The sequence below is a fragment of the Lactuca serriola genome, chromosome 3, assembly GCF_051521515.1.
Source record: "Lactuca serriola cultivar US96UC23 chromosome 3, Lser_US96UC23_V15, whole genome shotgun sequence".
Lineage (NCBI taxonomy): Eukaryota > Viridiplantae > Streptophyta > Magnoliopsida > Asterales > Asteraceae > Lactuca > Lactuca serriola.
The window spans coordinates 287,701,590-287,711,607 of NC_136410.1; the positions used below are offsets into that span (position 1 = coordinate 287,701,590).

The 10,018-nt window shown below is 36.8% G+C and overlaps 2 protein-coding genes across 7 annotated transcripts; one reads left to right on the plus strand and one right to left on the minus strand.

Annotated features, from left to right (window-relative positions):
• Positions 1-889: 889 nt before the first annotated feature.
• LOC145094043 (uncharacterized) lies at positions 890-2,753 on the minus strand. Of its 4 annotated transcripts, none has more exons than XM_079032305.1 (3): positions 2,515-2,753; positions 2,119-2,271; positions 890-1,453 (listed from the first exon to the last, which is right to left on the minus strand). In XM_079032305.1, exon 3 carries the CDS (start codon positions 1,441-1,443, stop codon positions 1,024-1,026), a length of 420 nt encoding a protein of 139 aa, XP_078888431.1. In that variant the 5' UTR covers positions 1,444-1,453; positions 2,119-2,271; positions 2,515-2,753; the 3' UTR covers positions 890-1,023. The 4 variants fall into 4 exon arrangements, with proteins under 4 accessions (XP_078888431.1, XP_078888430.1, XP_078888429.1 ...); XM_079032304.1 differs by having other exon boundaries at positions 2,119-2,278; XM_079032303.1 differs by lacking the exon at positions 2,119-2,271.
• Positions 2,754-2,827: 74 nt separating this feature from the next.
• LOC145094042 (putative disease resistance RPP13-like protein 3) lies at positions 2,828-6,420 on the plus strand. Of its 3 annotated transcripts, none has more exons than XM_079032299.1 (3): positions 2,828-2,972; positions 3,126-3,262; positions 3,372-6,420. In XM_079032299.1, exon 3 carries the CDS (start codon positions 3,429-3,431, stop codon positions 6,117-6,119), a length of 2,691 nt encoding a protein of 896 aa, XP_078888425.1. In that variant the 5' UTR covers positions 2,828-2,972; positions 3,126-3,262; positions 3,372-3,428; the 3' UTR covers positions 6,120-6,420. The 3 variants fall into 3 exon arrangements, with proteins under 3 accessions (XP_078888425.1, XP_078888424.1, XP_078888426.1); XM_079032298.1 differs by having other exon boundaries at positions 3,126-3,202; XM_079032300.1 differs by lacking the exon at positions 3,126-3,262 and having other exon boundaries at positions 2,843-2,972.
• Positions 6,421-10,018: the final 3,598 nt, after the last annotated feature.

Consider the following 10,018-nt stretch of genomic DNA (forward strand, 5'->3'; position numbering starts at 1 on the left):
ATGTAAGACTAAAATACCACAGCTTCACCAAAATAAATGGTTTCAAGATTAACTTCCAAAGTTAAATAGTTATAGGATGGTGTTCCTATTTGCTACAGGGATGAATTATATATATTTTTAGAACGAAATATATGAATTAGCGGATATTTCTATTGTAGTTATGATTTCACCTAATTCTACTTATTTATCATCTTCTCGTATTATTCTGCTTCTTTATTCTTATCATTGGTCAATATTGTAGCTTTTATTGCCTACAACTTTAATCTTGACTTTGATCCAGGTATTTTAAATGTCGGTTGTTGGCTAGAGACCTTGGATGAACAAGTAGAGATTGGATAGTAGCATTATTAATTATTAATGCGATTAATCACATCAAGTTTTCTTTATGTTTCATAACTTTTAGATTGACTTGTTCGGTTTGCTCTATTATGAATATTGATTTTGGAATCCAATGCTTTTTTTTTTTTTTTTAAATTCAATCTCAAATTTGATTATCATGTTATGAATCATACGGATAATAAGTATTTTAATTTCTGTAAAGTATCTTATTTTAGGAAATTATCTTGTTTCAGTTTTTAAATTTGGTAATTAGGATCATTTAGTATTTGAGTCGATTTGGGTGATCTTGTTTCCTTATTAGAGTCATTTGTTATCCCTATTTAAAGGGTAGTCGTTCATGAAATAAAATTATGCTTGAAGTCAATTGTTTTTAATATCTTAGAATAGTTTAACCTAGTCTCCTCTCAATAGGAGATTAGGTGTTAGTAATACTCACGGCTGTAGGAAGCACAACAGGTACTGTCACGACTTGACACCACTGACGTTCAATGTAAAAAAGAAAAACTAAATAAAAATTGCAACTTTTTCCTAACAAAAAGGTAAAACATGGTGAACCAAAGACACTCTCAATTTCTGATATATTTACAAAAGACGTAAATACCCTTCTTCATTTTTATAATAAAAATATACTCCTACAAAGCTTGTCCAGTAGAATACAATCCAATCTAATCTAAGAAACACAATCTAAATGGTTGGTGGGAAAATACGTGAATGGGTCGAAGTTACAGACCCTCGTACGTATTTCCCCGAATTATTCGGATCCGGGGCCCACAAAATCTCACTCATATTTTGTGACTCAACAAACGCCATTGTAAACTCTCCCACTTTTTCCACCTTCCCTCTTTTCCCTGCCCTCAAAACAAGATTATTACCACGTTGATAAGAAAATATCCCATTTGACAAACGAACAATGTCTCCTGCCTCAAATGCATCACACTCTTCATTCCATAATTGAAAGTGAACAGATGCAGTTTCATCTGCAACTAATCCCATACATGTCTTGTTTTGTCCTCCTTCTAATGTTATCTTCCCTTTTTCCAAAATTATGAACTGTGTGTTGATGTTGTTTCTTGCTGCTGGTGTGATATCTTTTAATGGAAGCATTGTTAGTTGCCTAAATGGTGTCACAAGAGAAGAACAAATTTTGTTAGCTATCAAAAATTCATTTTTTTTTCAATAAAGAATCATTTTTCATTTTTAACAAGATCATAATTCGTAATGATTACAAACAGCCAAGATCTCTTCATTTTCAACTAATTTTGCAAAAACAACCAAATTTATAGACATTACAATGTTAAGTACTATTATTGGGATTTTATGATTTGCTACTAATTTTAGTTTTATAATGTGTGCTGAGTTTTCTTGAACTACAAGCCTGAAATATGAGTTGTAATTTAGTACTTTCTATATGATTTAACATCATTGTATTAGGGAGTTGACAAAGAAGCATTCCGGATTCTTAATGCACATGCTTTCTTTTAAACACATAAAAAAAATTACACAGATTCATACGCATATTAGATTAATAACAGAAGAAGCATTCAAGATTCATAGGCAATTCAGAACCAAAAAGAGTTGGACAAAGCAGATACAGAACAAGTAGAACTGCTTACAATTCCATTAAGAACAAGTAGAAGTGCTAATATAAAAACCGTCTTATCGAATTTTCCAATATCATTGTGGGCAGCACTTGAGAACGTCATTTAGGCATTTTATCGAACACTTGGCGGGAAGGAAAAATAGCGTCCGATTGGCACTGATGAGAGTAGAAAATTTTACCTAGGATCAGCAGTAGTGTCCCATTTTATCGAACACCCACAGGTTTGATAATTGAATATGAAGAGGTTTGATAATCGAGTTATGCAGAGGTTTGATAATCGAATACTAGCACCTCAGAACAAGTGGAAGGCGAGCTTAATCAGATATGGTTTGCTGAAATCTTATCGAGTTTGAATGTTAATTCGATCAACAATAGAAACGTGAAAAATGAAATCAGATTGACCGTATCTATAATAAATCAAAACTTGTCAAGGGAAGAAAAAACGTTCAGTTAAGATGAATCGAGAATCAGAATGAATCGACAAACTATAAGACATCCTTCACTGAAATCGACAACAGCAAGAGCATACTGTAAAAAAAATTATGCAAATAACTCATCAATTATTGCATACATACCCTCAATTCGACCTAATCTCCTCTTCACCAATCCTTTCCAGATTAACCAAATATTGATTGTTGATTAGGTTCGGTACTTGAGAACTCGTGGCAGAAGACGATTATTGATTCCAGATTAACCAATTATTGATTGTTGATTGAGTTCGGTACTTCAGCAGGAAGGAGTTAGAGTCGAGCAGGGGGAGATGAGGAGTCGACCATCAAGAAAATTGGGAAAATATCAAAAGAAGTGCCAATCTTGCAACTTTTGGTAAAGCTTAGGAACATTTTTGTAATTCACTCTAAAATATTATCAATATTATCAATATGTGTCTCCAATTATGGAGTGAATAGCATTTAAAAACTCTCTAACAGTCAACGCTCGGTCGACGCCGTTCTCCATCTCTCATGATCAAACACACGCACACACAGATGGCTAATTTCCATGAAAAGAGTAACGTCTACGAATGATCGATCTGGTTTGTGCTTTTCCTTCTGTTTGATTACAGCTTATTGATTGCATCTAATGTTCTTCACTTCAATACCTGATTATATACTTCGATTCGTATTTTACTTTTAACCTTCCGAATGTTGGATTGTTTGATAATTTCTCATCATTTCCGTGTTGATAGCTGTGGAAATTTGCAACATTTGAATCCGATCTCATGCCTGATTGTATGTATAACCACTATGACCTATGGAGTCAAAGGTAGTCATGGATTCCGCCTTTTCACATATGATTTTGGACGCGATTGTGCAGTTGATAGCAGTAATTCAATTTCTCAATTTATCTTGTTTGTATCAAGACCTTGTCGTCGTCTCCTTCCTTAGAACTTATAAGCAAGATTCTTCATGATTTTGGTTTCCTATTGTTGCAGATCCAAGCAACGAATTGTACCTGTATAAGAAAGTAAGGGAATTTATAAAGATCTCAAATGGCGGATGCTGTGGTTGAATTTCTATTGGAGAATTTAAAGCAACTGCTACTTTACAACTCGGATTTGATATATGGAGTAAAGGGCCAAGTTGATTCTCTCTACAGAGAGCTCAGTTTGATGAATGCATTTCTCAAAGATGCAAAAGAGAAACGTAACGAATATGAATATGTAAGAGAATTAGTGAGACAAATCAGAGATGTAGCTTACGAAGCAGAAGACATCATTGACACATTTGTAGTTAACTCAGCCATGCAGAAAGAGAGAAGCACCTTCAGTAGAATCGTCCACGTATTTGATTACCCCACAAAGCTTCGATCTGTTGCAAAAGATATCGAATCCATCAAGACAAAAGTGAAGGAGATTTACGACAACAAGATGTTTGGCATTGAAGCTCTTTACACTGTCGAATCTTCAAACAGAGCTTCTTCTTCATCACAAAGAAGAAAACCCATGGTTGAGGAAGACAATGTTGTTGGTTTCGATGAAGAGGCAAAAGAGTTAGTGAGTCGACTCACTAATATCTCCGAGTTGCTTGAAGTTGTGTCGATTGTGGGTATGGGTGGACTTGGGAAAACAACTCTTGCGAAGAAGGTGTTCTGTGATCCCGCCATTGAATTTCACTTCTTTGTGCGTTCTTGGGTTTATGTTTCTCAAGAATACAACCGAAAGGAATTACTTCTTGCCATATTAACTTCAGTTGTTGATTATCCTTCTGAACAAATGTATAAACTGAATGAGGAAATGTTGGTTGAAGAAATATACAAACATTTAAATGGTCGAAGATATCTAGTTGTGCTCGATGACGTGTGGACCCCAGATGCATGGAATGATCTTAAAATGGCATTTCCAAATCAAAACTGTGGAAGTAGAATCCTATTAACTAGTCGTAACACAGATGTAGCTTTAATTGCAAACCCCGATAGCCTCCCACATCATTTGAAATTTCTGAATGATGATGAAAGTTGGGAGCTACTTTCTACAAAAGTTTTCAGAAGAGGAAGTTGTCCATTTGAGCTTGTTGAACTTGGTGCAACAATTGCTAGAAAATGCTACGGATTACCTCTTGCGATTGTGGTAGTTGCTGGGCTTTTATTGAAGAAAGATAAGACGCGTGATTTGTGGAAAAAAGTTGCCGAAAGTGTTAGTTCGTATGTTGCAAGAGATCCGAAACAATGCATGGATGTATTAGCATTAAGTTATAAGCATTTACCTGATCATTTAAAGGTGTGTTTCATTTATTTCGGTGCTTTTCCTGAAGATTACCCGATACCCGTTTGGAAACTGTTAAATTTATGGGTGGCAGAAGGGTTTATTCAACAGAAAGGTCAAGATTGTTTGGAGGATTTAGCGGAAGATTATTTGGAAGATCTTGTTGAACGCAATCTGATATTAGTTGCTAAGAGGAGATCAAATGGAAGGATTAAAACATGTCGTGTTCATGATATGTTACGCGATTTATGCCTCAAAGAAGCATCAGAAGAAAAGTTTTTGCAAGTAATCAAAGGACATCAAATTCTAGATTCAAATTCGCTAATAATCCCTTATCACCGACGTCTTTGTGTTCATTCACATGTCATGAACTTTATTCACTCCAGACCTAGTGGACCCCACGTTCGTTCTTTTCTTTGTTTTCCTTGTGAGGAAAAGGAATTATCTCGAGAACATACGTCCTTCATCCATGAATCTTTTAAATTGGTTCGAGTTATAGACATGATGTCGATAAACATTTCCCGATTCCCGATTGAAATCACACAACTCGTTCATCTTCGCTACATCGCACTTTTTGGCAATTTTAAAGTTGTTCCTCCATCGATTTCAAAATTATGGAGTCTTCAATCTTTAATTGTTGAGACAACATCACGTGATCTTGACATTCAAGTTGACATATGGAAAATGTCGCAATTTCGCCATTTGCGTACGAGTGGGTCAAGTCGATTACATGGGCCGAAAGCGAAAACCCGGATGGATAACGAAGACCCGTTTGTACAAAGAAACATACAAACCATCTCCACGATTTCACCCGATAGTTGCACTGAAAACATCTTAGCGAGAACTCCCAATTTAAAAAAACTTGGAATTCGTGGAAAACTCTCGTTACTCATGGAGGAAAAGAGATCCGGAATTACGTGTGCTCCAAGTTTGTTTGACAATTTTGCTAAGCTTGATAACCTTGAAAAATTAAAATTATTAAACGACACTTTCCCACGTCCACCACCTGAAGGTAAACTTCGGGGTCTTCCTTCACTCTACAAATTCCCTCCTCATTTAAACAAGTTGACTTTATCAGACACGTTATTGGATTGGAAGCATATGTCTACCATAGGGATGTTGCCTCATCTTCAAGTGCTTAAGCTAAAGGTGTATGCATTCAAGGGAGCTGAATGGGAAGCTCTTGATGGGGGTTTTCGGTTGCTTAAAGTGTTGCAAATTGGGAAGACTGATTTGGTTGTATGGAAGGCTTCGGGTCATCATTTCCCAAGACTAGAACATGTTGTTGTTGAGCAATGTAGCAACTTGTTGGGTATTCCTGTTGGTTTGGCAGATGTATCTGCACTAAAGAGTTTGGAGTTGTATCATACACCTTCTGCTGTAGATTCTGCTCGGTTAATTCAACAACAAAAGAAAATGCAACAACAAATGCTTGTTACAAGTCATGGGTTTAAGCTCCTAATTTATCCTCCCGAATAGTTGCATCAACTCCAATTTATAATACACATATAATAATAATGTAGGAATGATGAAGACTACAACTTCACGATCCATTCGTCTGTTTTACAATGTTTTGCTTCTGGTAATTTATGCATCTTGTCTTGACGATTTTTTCTATATGGTTTGATCGAGGGCCAAGAAGCTTTGTTAATGTAGTTTTTATTTAGCCTTGTCATGTGTAGTAATTGTTTTATGATTGTAGTTATAATGATATGTATCGGGTTTTCAATGATGTATCAAAAAAAATAAAGTATCAATTTTATGTTACTTTATATCAAAATGTCTTTAGTTGTAGAGACTGATTCTAGAGGGTCAGAGGTGTCCTACATCGAAAAATGTTGTTGATGAATAATATAAATACAAAACTGGAGGTGATACTATATTAGTGTCATACAAAAGGTGTGTTTGGCAACACTAGCCGGTAATTGTTAACCGGGAGCCGGAAGTTTTTAGTTTTTATTTGTTATATAAATGTTTTGCAACCAGAAACTTTGGAAATGTAAAAAATTACATAAAAGAGCACGTGTGTAAAAGCTTAATGTAAAACAAAAAAAAAATGCAATTTTGAAAATTAATTAAAAAGAATAATTAAGTCAATTTGCAAAATTATAAAAGTCATTGATATTTTTTTAAAAAAAATTATAATAATTAAGTCAATGTAGTCCGGATGAAGAAGGCACGTCACCTACACCATGGAAGTAGAACCCATGCTCCAAGCTTCCAAACATGGAGAGTCACTCTACACACCTCGATGGGCATTACATCCACCACAAGCCAACCGCTTTCATCCTTATATATCAATGGCATCATTAATCTCCGGTATTAACCTTTTTTCCAACTTACGTTGTCAATTTGTGTGCATTCCATCGGTGACAACGGGGGACATTTTAACTACCGGAAACAAGTAGATAACGGTGGACGTGAAGATGGTGATGATGGTGGTAAATTTAGTTAAAAGAGTAATTATTATTTTCCAGAAATAACAAAATCCATGAAAAAAAATATTATACCATATTTTGGTAATTATTATATATTTTAAAAGCTCGTACTCTTGAACGAAACTTTTTATTAAAATTGAGTTTTTTGCTAAAAGTTAAATGGCGTGTACGAGAAAACTAGCTGGTGGCTAGAAGATGAAAGGTGTAGCTTTCATTTATATACGAGTATTCGACAAAAATAGATGAAAACTTTTAAAACTTATAAAACTATATAAAATGAAATATCTGAAACACATAATTAATTTTAAAAGAGGGTAAATAAGTCAATTTGCCCAATTATAAAAAAACTTTTTGTTAAATGCTACTTGAAATAACTTTTGAATTTAAAGTTTTTTGTTTTAGCTACAAGCTAAAAGCTTTCATAAGCCCGTAACCAAACACACCATAATTTGTACATGTTTTGTGTGTGTGTGTGTGTGTGTCTATATATGCAAAAATAGATGAAAACTTTTAAAACTTATAAATCTATATAAAATGAAATATCTGAAACATATAACTAATTTTAAAAAAGGGTAAATAAGTCAATTTGCCCAATTATAAAAAAGCTTTTTGTTAAATGCTACTTGAAATACCTTTTGAATTTAAAGGTTTTTGTTTTAGCTACAAGCTAAAAGCTTCCATAAGCCCATTACCAAACACACCATTTAACCACCACCTATCTTCTCACTCTCGACGCCTCCTCTCTCTCGATCTCCATATGTTTCACCATGGCTCATTCAAGTCGTTATCGCCATTCCTCCATCAACTCAACCACCGCTCATGGTTCGTCTATTTTTAATCACCATTAGCCACTGATTTTCTTTTTCCTTCAACCAACTGTCACCACAATCCACCACCCTCTCCCTCTTTGTCACCATAAACCCTTGACATCGTTGTCGTCACCATGATCTTCAATGTCATCAAAATGACACCATCACAAAAACCTTCTCTTTCTCCATTATCTCTCTAAAACCTTAGCCATTATATCCACAACCACCATTGTAATTGACGAACCCTTTTTCTCTTCTTTCCTATCCTTAAGGTAAAAACCCTAACTTTTAATTGTTGTTAATTTGTTTTTTTGGTATCATATGTAGGATTAAAGGCATGGGCTTTGATCGGCCAAGAAAGGGCAGGCAAGATCATATATTTTCTATAACACCCAAAAAAGAATCATGCTAAATTTAAATTTTTTAAAACATTTCAAAACACATGGTTATTAAAAAACTTGTTTTCAAACTAGAATATTGTCAAAGTATCCTAGAATCAACTCATGAAATCTTAAAAGGTGAGGAGTTGTACGATCACGCCTTCGTCTTCCCGCGATCATCAAAAGTACCTGAAACAATAATCGATAAATGTAAGCTCGAAGGCTTAGTGAGTTACCCCCAAAATACCAACGCCATACATATATAACCATATCATATAAACCTACAAGCAAACAGATACGTCATGCATAATGCGCCATCAGTCTGACTAGACCGGCTTCCGGTCCTCAGTCTATTTGGACCACTCTCTGAACCCTCAACACGTTTGGATCGCCCTCATCGGGGCCTTCAGCCTATCCGGACCGCTCGTTGGGCCTTCGGCTTGACTAGATTTGCCCGATCCGAGCCTACAATCTACCCGGTCTGCCCAGGGTGTCTTGGCCTACTGCACACAGCAGGACTTGCCTCAACCCTTTCCCCAAACCAATAAACATGTGCACATAAATATCATACGCTAGCATGCAATAACAGATAGTCATACAGATCTAACTGATCTCTAACATAACAACCATCCTACAACCAGGATATCAATCTAACAGACTACTAGCATAGCAACCAGCCTAAACCAGGATGTAATCTAACATACCAACCATCCTAAACTAGGATGTAAATCATAAAGGGTCGGCCTTGGTGCCGTAGACCCTGTTGATATAGTGATGAGAACTCACCTCACGATGTCGCATTGAAGTGATAGGCTCAAACTCTCGAATCACCAACACGAACTCCACCACCTATAATCACCATAAAAACCTTTTTCCATAAATTTCCAATTTACCAAAATACCCCCAGAGGCCAACTAGTCAACCCTTGGTCAAAGTCAACAGTCCATGTTGACCCGACTCGTCGAGTGCAGTTCACCGACTCGTCGAGTCCTTCCTGAACTCAAGAAGTCGTGAAATCCTTGGTTGACTCGACGAGTTTCCCTATAACTCGACGAGTTTCCCTATAAATCGTCAAGTTCGTACGTGTACAAAGGTTGGGAAAACCCTAGCCAACCCGCTGAGTTATTCGACTGACTCGTCGAGCCCAAGGCAATCTCCATTGGACTCGCCGAGTTGTTCATCAACTCGTCGAGTTCATGACCATCTTCATATGACTCGACGAGTCGACCTTGCGAAACGAGGAAAGTGTTGTGGATCCGACTAAGCTCCTCCGGTAACTCTAGCCTGTAAGCCACCTTTCCAGCTCTAGCAATGATCCTGAATGGTCCGATGTAACGGAGACCTAATTTCCCCCTCTTACTGAAGCGGATCACACCCTTCCAGGGTGAGACTTTCAGGAGTACCCTATCGCCTACCTGAAACTCCAACTCAGATCGGCGTTTGTCAGCGTAACTCTTTTGTCGACACTTGGCGGTCTGCAGTCGCTGCCTAATCTGATGAATATTCTCGGTAGTCTACAAGAATACCTCTGTCTGTCCCATCACCCTGTGTCCGACCTCACCCCAACAAACTGGGGTGTGACATCTCCGTCCATACAACAGATCAAAAGGCAGGGCGCCAATGCTGGAGTGATAGCTGTTGTTGTAGGTGAACTCTGCAAGCGGTAGGTGGGAATCCCAACTCCTACCGAAGTCAATGACGCACACCCTCAACATATCCTCGAGGGTCTGAATGGTACGCTCGCTCTGACC

Coding starts and splice junctions, on each gene's coding strand:
- LOC145094042 (XM_079032299.1), top strand. CDS start 3,429: ATGGCGGATGCTGTGGTTGAATTTCTATTGGAGAATTTAAAGCAACTG.